Raw genomic sequence first — 17,983 nt, forward strand, 5'->3', positions numbered from 1 at the left:
ACGGGGCGCCGGAAACGCCGCCATTTTATTGTATTGACAAAACAAGTGATCGAGATTTTGCCGAGTCCCTTTCAATTTAGCGTCTTTTCTTTCCCCTCCCCGGTTTTTGGCTGAGCCCCCCCACCTCCCCGTGTGGCAGTGGTGTGCGTGAATACCTGTGCCAGGTTTTCTTTGTATTTAAAAGGCCAACAGGAGGACGGCGTCGGCTGGAAGTTTTCATGTTTCGAACGGGCCTTTCTTCACAGAATTCGCCGCAGGAGGTGCGACAACAGGCTGATGTTAGTCCGAGGAAGCGAAAGTTAGCCGAGGCCGGCGAGTTCGAGCACCAGCACCAGGCAGCCCCACTCCAAATCTTCGCCCCGAAGTCCTCGTCCTCGTCCACCTCCACCTGCTGCAACCACCAGCTCCAGAAGAAAGTCAAGTTCGAGGACTCGTTAGACTTTGTGGGACTCGATGTGATGATGGCCGAGGAGCAGAGGAAGAGCAGCGGCTGCTCCGTGTTAACGGGGCACGCCAACGGTCTGACCAAGTCGACCACCTTCGCCACCACCAAACCGGGGACGGCGAAAAAATTAGTGATTAAAAATTTTAAAGGTATCATAAGGTCTTATTTTTTAAAAGAGAGAGAGAAGCGTGGCAGGGAGCCGATTCGGGCCTGCTCTTTGCCCGGCCCAGATCCGTGATCTTGCACGTTCAGTTTGGTTCTACCCATCAAAAAGAATAAGGCCTATAAAATGATTCATTTCATAAATAAGATTTAATGTTCTCTTCTCCAGTGTGGCCCAAAGTTCATTAAATTATAGGGTGCTCCTATACTTCTTCCCCACTTTTGCATGTGTAGAGTCACTGATCACATTACAGTTATATTGCTGTCATTTTAAAAATAATAGACTCAAATTGAAATGCTATTTGATGTCCATCCTGTACTTTTAAGAAATACATAATAATGTAAGCAACTTTCCTTAATGAATAGATTGTTTCCTAACATTCAAATTAAAGTTTCCGCTTTACCCTTCATTTAATAGATTGTCTAAATCTTATAGTTCTGGTCTATTACGTAGAACATAGCAGCACAGTACAGGCCCTTTGGCCCATGATATTGTGGAGACCAATAGCATATGACACTTGTTATTGTCCTTGTTATTTGTGTTACTGCTTTTTTTAAAAAAAAGTAAACCAAATGAAAATGGTGTCTGTTATGGAAAGGGTTGTGTACTTCAGGAGTGTTAATGCTGACAATACTTGCACTTAAACTGTTTATTTTGCATGCAGAACATTATAGAAGTTTGAGTCAAAGATTTTTGATAGTTTCCCAAATTCAATTTGAAATTATTGGATGTTGAATTTTTTTTCTACTCATTTTGAAATAATTACTGGGAACTTATTCCTCTCAGATTGATTATAACCTGGGATATGTTTGGCTTTAACTGACATGAGTGAAATGATTTATTTATTTAACTTGAACATCCATATAATTCATTTTGTAGAGGTACTTTGTAGAAGTGGATATTGAACTTATGGTTATCTTGGCATCTTCTGAGCTGTCAAGATGATAAAGCAATAAAGGGAATTACAATTTTATTGTAAATTGGATGCTGACTTGTTTCAAAAAGCAAAATGTTAGAGTCATTAAAAGAGATTTCAGGTATGGTTTCTTCTTTGTGCAGTAATTTGTAAATATTTTCATTGGCTGTGAGATGTGACCTCTTTGGGCAAAATACTTATGGATCTTTGAATCTTCCAAGTGATAAGATTGGGAAATCTCCACAGATGAGTGAGAGGCTGAATTCAACTAGCTTGTATTCCATTTATTCATCCGTGGGAGTTGTATAATGCCAGTGCATAGCATTTTAAGAATTGTTTGGAGGAAGAAAATGAATAATAGGCCAAAACTGTAGCCATCTAATTTAAAAATCTACATTTGGCCAGTTATTACTCATATTTTAATATATTTTTCACTAAAGTAGTGAAAGCAAGAAGACTACGTGGTCAAAGAAAACTCATCATTTGAGTTATTACTTTTTCAAAAATTGTATTAAAATGCAAGTTAAGATAGGGCTTTACTTAACAGTTTAGTGATGTAGATATTAAAGTGAGTTTACTGCTACACTGAGCATGTGTTTCTGTAGTTAGGTTAGGCAGCACATTTCCTTGTTTCAGGAAAAATATTGTACTCTCTTATAAGTGGAAGATGACTACGATATAATTTTTGAGAATCTCAACTGCAAAAGAAATATTTGTTCAGTGTTGCTTTTCTGTTTGAAATGTCTTGGTCTAGAAATGTAGAACTTGTGATCCTCTTTAATGACTTGGGTAAAGACCTAATAGTGAACTTGAGTTGAGAAAAGGATGATTATCATGAAGAGTGAGTTATTTGCTTTGCCAGGGGACTGGGAGACTGCCAAACGGACAAAATAGAGCAGACAAGACATTTGGGAGATCCATTTGAAAAAAATTGAGCTTTTTCGGTGGAATTTGGTTTTGAATCTAATGGCAATTGCTGCCAGGATTGATGGCGATTGCTGCTGGGGCAAAGGCCATAGACCAATAGATGGCTCATTTGTACAGGGAGAAAGTGAAAAGGTAATGAGAATGCATGCTAATGGCTATTGTAAGCAGGGCACATTTCTGTGTTTGAAGGTGTGATTTCAAGATGGTATGTTGCCAGGTTTAAAAATATCACTTGACAACTACTGGTACAGAACTTTCTGGAAATGAATGGTGAACAAATTGAACTGTTGGTACTAACAATGGAGTTAGAATACAAGAGAAAGGCCAACAGAGTATCAGGAAATTTGGTCTGGTGTTTGGGAAAGTGATGCCAAATGTGTTATTTTATCAGAACATGGACAAGCCTTGTGGAGGGGGTATGAGTTTGATTGTGTCATTCAGAAGTTAAGTGAACTTGGAAGAAGCTAAGAAGTTGAGCATGATTTCAAAAGGGAACACCAGAACTAAAAAGGAAGGCAATGCAAACAAATGTTCGAAAGGAAACAAAAAGTTTTGCGTCGTAGAGAGACTGGAAAGGGTGATAGAGCCAGAAACTTTTATTACATTTTTTTTAAATGTTCTTGACTGTAAAAAGCTTTGACCTGTTTCTTGATGAACCTAGTGCTTGAAAATGGGATCGGGCTGAGCACCTCTATGTATTTCTTCAGATGGACTGTATCACCAAATTGCACAGATCAGTTATATGGTTTGGTTTTTTTAGCCCTTGCAGCTTAAGCAACAAATACTGGTGGCTTATCAGTGTTTATGCATCTTCTATGATTTTTACACAGAACTAAAGGAAAAATCCTGTTTTTTAAAAAAAATTTGCATACTTACCTCCAGAGTAGTCGTTTACATAGGAAGCACTTTTACATTGCTTTCCTGTATTGCGGAGTTTGTCGGAGGGGGAACATCATATTCATTACCCTAGTTTCTTATGGAGTGTCTGCAGTCAATTTAGACTGTAACTGCTCCGTAAAAATGTGTTGGGGTCTTGGTGGAAAAATTACAGGATGGAATTTCTCAAATAAATTCTATGACAACATTTTTACACTGCCAGTGGAGCAGAAAATTTCCTAAAATTTTGTGCTTCTCATCAGCTGTCAATGCAGGGTTTGGCTTAATGATGACATTTCATCTCTGAATCAGAATGTTTGTGTTAATTCCTTTCATGACTACTGGCAATACTGTACTGTAAAATGTTAATTTACAGAATTAGGTGGCTTTAAAAGATGCCAAGATACTCACTCTTTCAAGAATACAATATTTTCATTTGCTTATTGATCAGCATTTATCCCCTAAAATGCCAAGAGTGCCAATAGGGCATTACTGGGCAGCAAAGTGGCATGGCAGGTAATGGGCTACCTCACAACTCCACCCAGCAAAGGTAGTCATGCAAGTTTCCACCATGCTGTTCCAATTTCTTTCATAATATAAAGATGTGCTGATAGATTAATTACTGTAAATAAAGGTGGATGGCAGGACAAGTTGATCTGGATGTGAGAGAAAATAGGTTTAATGGAAGTAAATTGGGAAATGCATTTGATGAGATTGGTCTTAGAGCTAGCATATGTTTGAAAGTTTGAATGGACTCCTGAACTGCAAGGAAGTCTTTTACTTCATGATGCATGTTGCATCATTCCCAGATTTGTAGCCTCTGTGTTTGATTCTTCCAAGTATTGGCAACTGAGCATTTTAAACCTTCCTACATACTGTAGCTATGTAGAAAGGAACCTCCTGCACATAATTTGCTGCAGACTTCAGATTCTTGGAATAGCAAAATCATGCAGTTGAAAGGTAAAATTGAGGGGCCCCTTTTAATTATACACAAATGTTTATAGGCCACGGGCAGACACTTTTTCATTTTTTTTCTCTATGCAATGTTGGAGGTCATTCAGTGCATCTCGCCCATTCTCTCACATATTTTTCTGTAACCAGCTCTCACAGATGCCCATAAACTTCACAACTGCCATTATGCGTGGTAATTTACATTAGCCAATTAATCTATCATTTGATATGTCTTTGGAATTTGAAATGGTAAATAGAATGGCAAAGTATTCATGGCTATGCACCTCTGAAAACTATATCCATTTTTATTGCTCTTGAAAATTGTGAATTTCTCTTAAATTTAAAAATTGTGTTTCGTGGAAACTGTAACAGCTGCCAACACTATACTGGGTTTTAATCACAGGCTTGGGATCCCTGTCTTTCATAGTTTGATGAGGATCTGGAATAAAATTTCTCTCTTGGACTAGTGGTGTACACTGAGCAGTATATAGCCCAAATAATCCTTGACAGCCAGCAAGTCTGGTGATTTGGCATTACTGGCTGTCAAAATTATCGATAATTTCAAGTTTTTAAATTTGGCTGATATTAGTATAGGTTTTAAAATATCATTTGAATATGAATTTTTAAAATACATAATTCAAATATACTTTCAAATTATTAAACTAAACCAATGGAAAAAAAAACAATTCAATGAGATCTTTTGGATGCCACGGAGAGAGTGAACTGACAAATTCAGATTTCATTCAAATTCAGATTTCAGATAACACCTGGATTCAGAATTTTATGGTATATGCATGGAAGACTAAGAGTTGTTTCATTGGAAATATGTGGATAGTCTCAAACTTTAAACTAGATTATCTTGCTGAGTGGGTTGGGATTGATCTGTTTCATCCATAAAATAAGAGGTGAAGAGGCAAAGCCAATGACTGAGAAATTGATGTAAATTATATGTTTATCTCACTTTTGAGCATTGCAAATAACAACCCAGTTTAAATGTAAGCATTTTGTGTTGATTTCTAGTTCCCCTTACCCATTTGTTCTCATAAGGCACTTTTACACAGCCGCTGAAGAGCAGAAATTATCAGGAAATTTTTTGCTCTGGTAGTAGTGTAAAAAATGTCGACAATTTATTATGTAAATTCTATCCTGTAATTTTTACTCCAAGACCCCTATACATTTTTATGGAGCGACTGCAGTGTAAAATGTTCGCAACCACTCCATAAGAAACAGGTCTAATGAATATAACAAACTCCTCAACACAGGAAGGCTGTGTAAAAGTGTCCCTTGTAAGTGACCACATTGGTAACACTGGAGGTAAGTATGCTCATTTTTTTCTGAATAATTCTGAAGTTTCTGTGTAAAAATGGCAATAGGTTTGTGCCTATAGGTGCATCAATTCAGCCTTGAATCTATTTAAATTCCCATTTTATTTTCTTTCCTCAGTTTCATTTGCCTTCATCATCAAATACAGTTTGCTACTTTTCATACCACCCATCTACAGGTACGCAATCCTTTATCCGGAACCCTTGGGGGACAGTGTGTTCCGAGTTTTGGATTTTTCCAGATTTCGGAAAGTCGGATTGAAGCTGACCCGAATTGTGCTGCCGTATCCACCCCCACCCCCTTCCAGTCGTGCTGCTGTCTTCGCCCCCCCCCCCCCCGAGCCCGCCTGATTCACGTTGCAAGTCTCCCCCCTCGCCCACCCGACTCACACTGCCAGTCTCCCCCCTCCCGCCTGTCTCGCGGTGCCGTTCTCTCTCCCCCCCCCCCCCCCCCCATCCCCGTCTGACCGCCCGACTCATTCTGCCATCTCCCCACTTGCCAGAATTTGGAGCTTTCCGGATTTTAGATGTCCGGATAAAGGATTTATACCTGTAATAACATTTCCTTGTGGTTCAGTTGGCGGTTGCCTACCATTTGAAGCTTCTCACCAGATTTAGAGAAATGCAAAAGTCATAGATGCTAGAATCGTCCCTTCCCACCCACCCTTCTGTCCCCTTAGGCACTTTCTGTTGTAACTGCAGAAATTGCAAAATGTGTCCCATCTCCTCCCACATCTCCATCCTGGGCAGCAAACAAACCTTCTGATAGATTAAATGAAGAGAGCAAGACATGGTACATGGATGAAGATTTTGTGCATTATGTTTTGGCAGTCTGAATGAATTGTCTGAAAGTGGTAGTGCCTTTCAAAGGTAAATTTGATAAGAGTGGAGAGGAAATTGGAGAGCTGTCCGGTAAAATCCATACAATTTCATTGAATCAAATTGCTACCTCTTGCATAGAATCATTATTTGATCATAGAGCACTTTTTCGGTATAATTTTGACAGATGCTTTTGAAATTTCTTGCCTTAATGGCTGATGAGACAAAATTAACATTAATTATTTCAAGTCCACTAACATTTTTTTATTGTACAAAGTACAAAAATGTATTCACATGTCTGGTCAATAAAACATTGGTGCATATCTGTTGGCATTCAATGTTTATGTGAAAATAGAATGGTGCAATGGAATAAAATATCCAGTTATTAATTTCCTGATGTTTTTTCCCCATTTTCTTCTTTGTATTGATGATGAAGCCTTTGGCTGAATGGTTTCAGATGATGAGTCAAATCTTGACTCCATTTTATGGAACAAGTCAGCAAACAGATATGGTCTTGGACCTTCTGTCTAATGTTCACAACTGGGCATTTAATGGGACTAATTATTGGATTTGCTGGAGTTAAAAATTGACCCCAGACGTTCTTCTTGCTTCCTTTCACAAGCAAAAAGTAAACAATGTAGATAACTAGTAAAGCACGTTGTTCACAAATGACTAAATTCTATTCTAATTTTTCTTACGATAAATGTATAACTGAAGAAGGTACATTGTATCATAAGTTCTGGTTATGTCCTTCTCTTTCCACTTTTTGGGAAGGTATATTTCATACCCTGTCTTTAGTTCTTAATGTTACTTTGACTCCAAATACTTTTTTTCCTCTCTTTCGAATAAGTGGGCCAACAGGTTTGATTTTTGACTGCTTCACAATCCCATGTAGTTGCCCTCACCTCCCTTATCACTAGAAGGGCCATATTAATGAGATGGAAAGATGCTGTCCCTCCCACTCACACTTGATGGCTGGCTAATATGATGGCATATTTGACTTTAGAAAAAAATTAGATGTTCCACTACTGAAATGAATTTTAACTTTGTTTCTTTATGGGGTTCTTAATTTATTTCTTAAAATTGGTAAGATTAGTTAACTTTTGTTTTTTTGACCTCATTGATATCCTTATTTTTATTATCATGTTTAGCCAGTAGCCTTTGAAGGGAGGAAGTTTATAATTAGTGTTTTTTTTTTAGTTTTTTTAAAACTTTTTTTCAATGTACTGTAGGTCTCAACACCATTTTTATAATTATATGTAATTTGTTAATACTTTATTATGTGTCTATGTAACATTTACTTGATGAAACCAATAAAAATATTGAAAGAAAGGCATCAATTGATGCCCAATCTAAAACAAATGACTAAGAATATCTTATTTCCTTACTCTTGTTAATGAATTTGATGTGTTTAAATCATGAGTGGGAAACATTCCTTCAAGTGTTTTCTCTGTTCAGCGTCTGGGTGGGGGTGGGGGTGTGGAAATGGACATTGTTTTGCAAGGAACCCTCAGAACCAGTTTTTTTAGGTTGCCATCTAAAGTCATGGGGGAAAATCTTGTACTAAATGCCCTCCACCATTTTTTTTTTTGCCTTTTTTTCTCTTAGTTTTCTCCCAACTGCATTGAAATTTGCAAAACTCTTTGGCTCATTCACCTAGAAAATGGTCATGTAGCTCTTTTTAATTTCAGATAAACCAAAACTGCCTGATAATTACACCAACGAAACTTGGCAAAAACTGAAAGAAGCAGTAGAAGCTATTCAGAAGAGCACGTCAATCAAATACAATTTAGAGGAACTATATCAGGTGGATTTATACTTCATACTTTGTGGATGGATTTTGAGAATTGTGATATGATGCAAGATGTCCACATTTCATGTGTAACCATGTTATTTGTTGTTGCATGCTCAATCAATATTGCCAATTTTTAAGATAAGTAAACATTTTTTCTGTTGTGGCTTATTTTTGGCAAACATTTCCATCTCCACTTAGACTCCAGGCAACAATTTAATCTTCCTGTTAATTGAGATTGCAAGAAAATCATCTGAAGTCCTTATCATTATACAATAAAATATGTGTGGACAAACAACAGTACTTAGCTGTGATTCTCTTAATGATCTGAAGATGTTATTTATCTATGTTGTCTCAGGCCATGTAAGAAAAATGGACCCAAGGCGAGTGAAATTGGAACTTCCAAAATTCCCATGGTAAATTAAGTTCTCAACAAGGGAAAAGCAGTTTTATTTGGCCTGCTTAATTCTATTTTAGTTCATTAAAGGGCATTTGATTATGAAATAAAAGCACATTTTAAACCCCATGTTTCTTTGTGGTTTAATCATTGGGGTTGGTTACTGATACATTTAGATTGTTCTGCTTGGAAGCAATGAAGGGAAGTTTGACAATTTATCACATTAAAAATAATGGATTGTATATGATGAAGGCGAGCAAGATTTTTTTTTCCCTCATGATGTTTTCTATTTTTAGGCTGTCGAGAATCTTTGTTCTTACAAAGTATCAGCAAATTTATACAAGCAGCTGAGGCAAGTCTGTGAGGATCACATCAAAGCTCAAATCCACCAGTTCAGAGAATATCCTTTAATTTCCTTAAACTATGTTTTTCGAGATGCATGTACAGACAAAAAAAAATGAATCGAGCTCAACTGAAGAGTTTTTTAAAAGCTATATAGAAAGTAGTAACAAACATGGAATTTATAAATTTGGCTGCTCTGCAAAAACAAAAATCATCCATGTATTAGTTTTGGGTAACTGGCGTTGAGAAACTCAGTTTTCATTTATGTATCCCTCTTCTGCCTTTTTCAGTCTTCTGCATCCAGATATCTCCTTCCCTCTCATCTCTCTTCCACCCCTCCTCCAATTTTTTCATATGATTTCTTCATCCCTTCTTGCCTCTCACCTGCTTTTTACCCTCTCCTTTTACACCACCCTGATTTTCTGTACTACCATTGTTTAGTGGTGTGGTCTTTAACTTTCATTCATGGGAGGGATGAGTAAAACTTGTAAAGAAATATAGTTTTCATTTTGAATCAATTGGGTTATTATATTTTGAATGGCTAAATTGTATTCCTGCTTCTTTAGCTCTTAAGTTGCTGCAAGGAATTTCAATGTTTAGAGTCCAGAAAACTGTTTGGAAATTTGGATTGTTAATGGTAATGACTTTATTAATATCTGGTTCAAATGACCCTTGCCAATAGTGTATTTAAATGCTGTCAGGGTAAAACATCAAAAATACTACTTGGTACTCTTGAAAACCAAAGAAGGCCTTGCAGTTTAATTGCCTCAACCTCCCTCATAGGTAGCTTGTGTGTGCTGCTGTGCACCAATGAACATTGCTTGAGAAGCCATTTACTGGGTGTGAGCAACAAAGTGCTGGAGGTCCTCAGCAGCTGAGGTAGCATCCATGGAAAGCAACAGACAGGTATGCTGCTAGACGTGGTGATTTCCTCCAGCACATTGTGCATTGCTCTAGTTTTACAGCACCTGAAGAATTGACCACCTCAGTTTTACTGGGTCTGAAACATTATTACTATGTCCTGCATTTGTTCATACTAGAGTAACTTTTCTTCTTAACTTACCTATGAAGAAGTCTCTTTGTATCTCCAAATGTTAATCTCTGAACTTAGTGACTAAATTACCAATGTAGCATTTGGAAATATTTTAAGAACTTCCGTTAACTTTCAGAATTGATGGTGGCATCTCCTGAAATATTATATTACCTTGTATTTTGTGTAACTTGCAAGCATGTAGAACCTGGATTTTTTTTTTTCTTTTTCCACAACCTCCTTAGGTGACCTTGCATATTTGAATTTAATACTAGTTAGTGACGTGGAGCGGCAAGAGTGGTGCTCAAGATAGGTGCTTCTAAGCAAGCCCATCATTAAAGTAAGAGACCACCTGACTTCCTATTCCATTGGTATGTGTCTGACAATCTGATATTTTTCCTTTCTACTTTGATTTGATTAGAAAATAGATGGAAATGATTTGACTAAATTTCAAAATATTTCCTGTGTAAATGTCAGAGGATTTGTTTTCTTTCATTCACTTGGAACTAACTTTGCATATTCTGTTTTCTTTAACCAATTCTCCACGGATTCCTTGGATAGTGTTCTCTTTTTAAAGAAAATAGATAAATGCTGGCAGGATCACTGCAGACAAATGGTAAGTAAAACCACAATGTTGAGGTATTTGTTTCAGTTCAAAATTATAAAACTTCAGAAAAGAAGTACAGCTTACCCAGCACAATGTTACATTGGAATTCGTATTGGAATTCATCTTGGAAGGGGAAGAGTAAATGATGATTTTTTTTCCTCAGTGTCTTGTTCACATTTATGGCCAAGCAGTTATTCTTTTGGAAACTGAACCCAAACTACTGGGAAAGTATCTCTTTTCTGACTAATATAATGTATTTGGTGTTCAACAGTTAGTTAACTATCAATTAAACATTTACAGAAAAAAATGAATATTCTTGTAGTTTTGGAGGGGAATCAGAGATGTATTTAATAAATTACAAGGAATTCCAATCTTGCTGACTCAGTTGGTTTAAAAACTGTCCATTTCCCAACAATGAGTTTGATCCGATGTACAAGTTGAATCTTTGAATTCAAGTACTGTATATGACAACAGACTTATGGACAGAATTGGGTCACGTGCTGAGGAGAGCATTAAGTATGTGAAAATTGCTCTTCTGTACAAAATTAACCAGGTATTAGCCTTGCTATTCTCTGTTCCAACTTCTCTTTCCACTCCCCCAATCTAAATTTGACTAGTTGAATCCACCAGTTATTTTTCCGAGCTTTCAGTAGCTTTTATACTTATGAATCTCACGATCACTGACATTATCATCATCCATTTATTTCTTTTGAATGCGTATTTTAAAAAAAAACGTGCTATACCCTTTATCAAAATCCTATTTGTAAAATATCAGTCCTTGCACATACTCACTGGGCCACAGATAAAAGTCATTCAGCTTGTGGGTCCTGCTATGTTCAGAAGCATTTCTTCTGTAATATTTTGTTTCTCACATGCCCATCAAGTCCTTGGCACTCATTTACAATTGCACAATTTCAGGCAGCCAATTATTCTATCTCAGAGGGAAACCCGCATGGTCACAGAGAACATGCAAATTTCACACTGATGGCACTTGATCATGATCAATCATCCCCCTAGAACTATAATAAGTACATTCTATTATCCTAGTGAAAGGACACCTAGTTTTAAAAAAAAATTATTAAAAAAAATAGATATACAGTACGGTAAGTGGTCGTTCCGACCCATGAGCTCGTGCTACCCATCTTTGCATTTGTCCTGCAGCCATCCTTGTTTCTGGCATTCTTGGTCCCTCAACTTGTGTCTTGAGTTTAAAATATTAAAAACCACTGCCTTCATCCACTGACTGACTTTCTCAGCCTTTCCAACTCATTGCCTCGTTGCTGCCTTCTGCTTTGAAATGTCTTCTTAGTCCATTAGCATCATAGAAATGTAGATTATTTTATTTCCATAATATTTGCACTCTCCCACGTTTGCTTTGACTGAAACACAGTTTCACAGGTGCTGGTAAAATTCATGACTGCCACTGAATACCTAATACTCAAATATGAGCCTGGGTGCTTATTCTTGTAAAGTAGAACTACCCTGCCAATATCTGAACATTCTGTTTTCAGGTCAGTTTTAAGATAATTTGTGGAATTATGACCATTCTCTTGTTTCCAAAATGTCCAGTTGTGACAATTTTGCCATTGACTGCATTGGTTGAGTAATACCAGGAATTCTTGTTATTTCTATTCCATGCACATACCTATCAGATTGTACATTTATCCCCTTGAACATTGAAGAAATAAATGACAACTGATTAATTTTGAATAAATAGGTCTTTATTAGTGTCAGTGCTATTTTGTTTTTTGTCTATAATATAGCCTGACAATTGCCACTTAAAATTATGAAAGAGTCCAACTACTTTACAAAGATTGTTTACTAGTTTGCTTCCACTTTTCTTTTCTTCCAGATTATGATTAGGAGTATTTTCTTGTTTCTGGATAGAACATATGTTTTGCAAAATTCAATGCTCCCATCTATTTGGTAAGTTTAAAGATTTGATCTTCACAATGAAACTAATTTCATAAATTCCACTAGAATAGTAAGAATATTACAGTTACCTTATCACCCTTGAGAGAAAGGAAATTGAACTTTTGGTACTCATTGTGACCTGAAATTGCATATGATCATTTGGAGGCAATTTGGTTTTGACCTTTACAAAGTGTGAGAAAGGAGGCATTCTCAAGATTTGGCAATAAATAAGCCATATGGGTAAGTTACTGGCATGATGACTGAACCAGTGGAACTGTATCTCAGCAAGTCTTCTCTCCAGTTGTGGCTCAGATTAATTTTGTATCAAAGAGAATAGGATTATTGAAGAGTTTCTCCCAGTAGCGTAGTTCCAAGAGGAAAAAAAAAATGTGTGGAATGTCCCCTGTTTTAAATTATAAATTAACTTTTGGGAAGGGAATGCAATGATTTGAAAGACAAAATATAGCAAGTGTTCATCAGTAATTAGAGAGCATCATGGAGGCATTGTTTCAAATGTATCTTCTGCAGTGAAGCAAGGAAGGAAAGTATTTGATCTATTTTACTTGTTTCCTTAAATCTTATAGTTCTCTTTTCAATCAGGTGCTTCAACTTGGAACCTTAGAATCCCTGAGACTTGCCAGTCTAGTGTACCACTCTCATCAACAAATTTGTTTCCAACTATTCCTGTATCTCATTTGCTGGAGTGGCCTGTTTGAATTTATGCCTCTTAAATTTTGTAAATGATTATTTTTACTGCTTGGTCACTGATAATCCAAAAGGATAAAGCCAAGATCCGTCTCAAGCAGTCTGAAATATTGAAACAAAAGTCAAAAATCAAGTATAAGTTCAAGAGTGTATGTTATGCTGTTCACATTTATTTTAAATGATTCCATGGTGTCGATTAGAGCAGATTCATTTGGCTGAATAGCCTAATTCTGCACCTTAGTCTTGGAGTCTAAGAATTTTTACTTTATTGGCTTAGCTAAAAGTTCACACCATCTCTGTATTGTTTTTGTCTTTTCGATCATAATTTTGACCTTAATTTGTGCATTTTGACCCAGTGACTTGAATGCAAGTTTAGCAAAGTCAATTTGTCTTCATAGAATTTGAATCATACATTTTGATTCTTGTACAGAAATTGCTGTATCCATTACAGTTATTGAAAATGTTTCACAATTTTTTTGGATAATAATGGAAAATGAGTACTGAAGGAAGGCAACTTTGTACAAGCAAGGCCAATCCCAGTGACCAGTTGTAGCATAATTAGTAGTTTACCTTCTTAGTGGAGATAATGGAGTAATGTAAATAGGGTTTGAGTAGCACTGGAGTAACTTCGAAGGAAACTTGTTCAATGTTATCTGCAGAATACATCATTTGCAATACAAATGGTTATGTATTTAGCTTTGGGACAATAAGATGACTGTATCGTTGATCATTATGTCACCAGGCTAGAAGATCATTTTTAAAGAGTCAACAAGAGTTTACAAAATCTGTTTTTAAAAAAAAAAATTAAAATACTCTGAACTCTACCCAAATTTTAGGGGCATTGACCTTTTGGGGATTGTCTCTTGGGCACCAGAAATTTATCTAACGTAGACCTTTGATGGAAAATAGTACGAGACAGAATTGAAGTGTATAGTATTGAGGAGCAGGGAAACCACTTCATCTTCCTTTTATCAGCCCCTTAAATTATTGGTATGAAGAAGACCATTGTTCTTTATTTGCTACTGATGTAGCATCATTGCAAAAAAAGCCTGCTGGAAGAACTGGTTGGCCAAAGAGCATGTGTGGGAGAAAAAGTGGTTAAAGTTTCAGGGCTGAACCCTTCATCTCGAGTCAGGTTCTTTTGAGTTAAATGCTTCTTCTTCCATGGATGCTGCTTGATCAGAGTTTCTCCAGCAGATTTTCTTTCTTATTTTGGATTCCAGCATTGGCAGTGCTTCTGGTGTTCCCATTGCTTATCACAGCATCGGCGAGCATTGAACCTGAGCCCTTTGCTCTTTTCAGTAGCTAAGTTTTTCTCTGAACTTGTGGGAGAATTAGTCCATTTATAATATGTGAGGTAAAACTTTCCTCATGTCTGGTTATGAACATGTAGGTATTCAACACGTCAGTAATTTTTGAAGGTGTTGGAGTTAGGTTACAGCAATAGTTATTTTTAAAAAAACTATCTGCAGTTCCAAACTCTTGTAACATGGAGAAAGACTTGATTGAACTTTATGGAATGTCAAGGAACTGAAAAATCATTTAATAGAAAACTGGCATTTTTTAATCAATATTCTGTAGATCATTTTCCCTCTGAATATTTATATTTAAACATTGTTTTTTGTCCAGACTTTACAGTTATTCTTTGTTTTTCATTGTATGCATGATTAAGACTTGTAGATCTTGATTGCTTCAAGGACAGTAGAAGCAGATAAGTGATGCTCTTCATCCCTTCCTTTGGCAAAGTTGTCTAAATCAATCAAGTGTATAAAATAGCTGAAGGAGGCCAAATAAATTCATTAATTTCCTCAGCGCACACTAAGAGATGGAGAATAAAGATGAAAACAACCAATTTTTAAATATCAATTTTGTACTTCAATTTGATCCTGAAAATAAAATAACTATTCATTTTGATTGTACACTGGATTTGGTTTAATTAATTTTTTTTGTAAAACTACATTATTTGTGGAGTTCTTGTTCTTCATGTAAATTGAAATGTGGTATCAGTGCCAGGAATGCACTGTTCTTAATTTTTCAAATGTATACATGCAGCCCACTAACAGACCCTTATAGGGCACAAGCCTGTGCCGCCCAAATATATCAATTAACCTACAAATCCCATACATTTTTTTTGAAGGGTGGGAGGAAGCTGGAGCACCGGAGGGAACCCATGCAGACAAGGGGAGAATGTACAAGCACCTTGCATACAGCACCAGATTTTAATCTGGGTTGCTGGTTTTGTAATAGCACGGTCAACCCTTTCAAGTTGGTGTCTACAGAAGAAGATATCTTAGTTTTAACTTTCCACTCTTTCTATCTTCAATTGTGCATGTGATTTTTCTTTTTGTTTGTTTTTCATGGAATCTTCATGCCAATTTCAACTTCCAAATTATGCATTAAATCTGGATATGTTAGCTTCTAGTCATCACACCTTCTTCTATATTTCCTGCTTTAATACACTGCACATTCTAGCAACATTTTCAAATTGGTGAAAATATTTATAATAAAGGAATTCTAAAGATTATCAAGGAAGGAGTGAGGTGCTATACTTTTGTTGCTGATTCTTCAAGTCGAGGGACTTGGACCATTTGGAGCGTTGTGCTTGTAGGTGACTGTTTCTATTGAGCAAAGGCGAAGTGGGCAGAAAATTTACCTTATTTTCAACCACAGATTAGGTCAACACCAGATTGTGGAAGATCCACCTTTTACAAATAATGAAAGGATTTTGAGGAAAGAACCATTCTTCATTGATGCTCCCTGAGCATGTTTTTAGATCTCCAACAGTGGAAAAAGTACCTTTGAGTCAAACTAAACGAATGCTGCTGCAGTTTGTTTGACAACATTTTACCTGCTCCTTGTTTGGAAACAGCATCTCAAAACCAGTTGCTCCAGGGACATCCTAGAAGACATCAGTAAATCCAAGCTGTGCTGACAGATTTGCAACCCTGACGGGCCATTTAATACTGGTCAGATTTCTAAGGCACTCTCCTTGATGTTGGCAGGTGCTAGGTCATTCTCGTCCCAAGAATCTGTGACCTGTGAACCATCTTGGCTCTTCACCATTCGTATGAGCCTGCACTGAGGAGGTCTCCTCTAGAGCCATGGAGCTCCTGTTTTGGTGTGCTTTGCTTCAGCTGACACTAGTGAAGAGGTAATGGCATCAGATCATTGGGTGTACACCAGGATCCTAATCCCAGTGCAGGTATCTCTGGATGCCTTCAATGCAAAAGTCACTTCCATTTGAAGCCTCAGCATCCCTGGATCCCAGCTACGCAAAGGGAATCCTGTAAATGAAGAAGTAAGGTATATTGCTCCCTTTTGAGGAAACTATTCCTTATTATTCCAGTAAAGGAATCCTCCATATACTGTATGCTCATAGTCCTATTTCTGGGTTAAAAGTTTTGTTGAACTTTGTGTTGATGGTTTTTACATGGGCCCTGTCCCATTTTATAAAAACCATTAGCTTTGGTTCTGAAGCTTTCATGACAAAATAGTACAAGTTTAATTCCAAGTGATGAGTTAAATATCAAATTAGATCTTCACGTTACTGAATTAATTTATAAATTGGCTGGTTTCTTTGTCTTTTTTTTAAGCTTACTGTGACCCCTGTCTGAATGTAAAATGGGATTAAAATTAGTCTTTGCTGTCTGTATTCATTGGCAACTAAATCTCAGGCACTGATCAGTCATGTATCAGGAGAGAGTATGTTAGCAGTTCGGAGGCTCGCTATAAACATTCTTCAATTAAGGTGACTCTTGTTGGAGATATTTGTATCATAGACCAGGATGAGGCTCTTTGGGATTCTAAAAATTGTTTACCATTCCCATGATCAGTGGAAGTAATTTGTTGCACAATATTCTCTCCCATGATGTATAGATTCTTAACTGAGTTTTGTACTGGGGTCAGCTTGCTTTTGAATACTTTCTTGATCTGATATTTGAGGAGTGAGAAGTGAAGAATTGAGCTGAGCAGGCTGAAATAGGGAGAGTTGAACGCTGCAAATGATCCTGGAGAGAAGTAGTAAGATAGCAACAGCTGAAAAAAATGTATTAAATGTTAAGAAGCTCTTGTTAAAAGTATTAATTCTATCATTGTGAAGTGGAGTTAAATATAGGTAAATGACAAAGATCCATGTTGTTTTCCATTTATCCTGTTATTTTTCTTGTTTTTAAGCTTCTTAAATTGAATAACTTAAAATCAATAATTTGCTTCTCCAGTGAGAACACAAAAAGAGTTAAGAGCATAAAAAATGAGAAAACTCATTCCAGCAGTGTCCACTTTGGATATATTAAATAATACTTCATGGTTCAGATGTTGTTTCAGTCTTGGTTGATAACCTCCATATTCCAATGCAATTGTGAAAGATCTTTGTGTTTTACTAACATAAATCAAAAATTATTGCTAGAAATTTCCTGATGATTGTTTGCTGGTCTCTTTATTTTTGAGTAATACTTTCTTAAAATTGAATGTCTGGAATTTTTCAGCAAAGAACACAAATCCAAAAAAAAACATTTTGTAGAAACTGGAAATAGGAAGTTTAAAAATTAAGTGAGTGCTAAAAACATTAACTGTGAAGTTAACAACAGTGGAGTGATTAAACCAGTTAATGTTTCAGACTTTCAGCAGACAAAAGAACAAATTTTGGCATACTTTGGAATTGAAGATGTTTATTTATTGAAATGTTATTAATTCTCCTAATAACTGATGTTGAATTAACTTTTTGCATGTAATCTCTGATGACATGGAATTTCTGCTGATGTTAAAGGTTCTATGTGAA

The 17,983-nt window shown here is 36.5% G+C and overlaps 1 protein-coding gene across 2 annotated transcripts in view; it reads left to right on the plus strand.

Annotated features, from left to right (window-relative positions):
* The window catches only part of cul4b (cullin 4B), a 44,492-nt gene continuing 26,509 nt past the window's right edge, over positions 1-17,983 (plus strand). Inside the window, exons 1-5 of one of the 2 annotated variants that reach the window (XM_069892981.1) lie at positions 1-594; positions 8,111-8,226; positions 8,905-9,008; positions 10,527-10,596; positions 12,440-12,513. In XM_069892981.1, the coding sequence (XP_069749082.1) occupies positions 219-594; positions 8,111-8,226; positions 8,905-9,008; positions 10,527-10,596; positions 12,440-12,513 (740 nt within the window). In that variant the 5' untranslated portion in view covers positions 1-218. Of the gene's footprint in view, positions 595-8,110; positions 8,227-8,904; positions 9,009-9,891; positions 10,321-10,526; positions 10,597-12,439; positions 12,514-17,983 lie in introns of those variants that run through there. The other variant, XM_069892982.1, reaches the window with a different exon arrangement.

Source organism: Narcine bancroftii, chromosome 8 (assembly GCF_036971445.1).
Source record: "Narcine bancroftii isolate sNarBan1 chromosome 8, sNarBan1.hap1, whole genome shotgun sequence".
NCBI lineage: Eukaryota > Metazoa > Chordata > Chondrichthyes > Torpediniformes > Narcinidae > Narcine > Narcine bancroftii.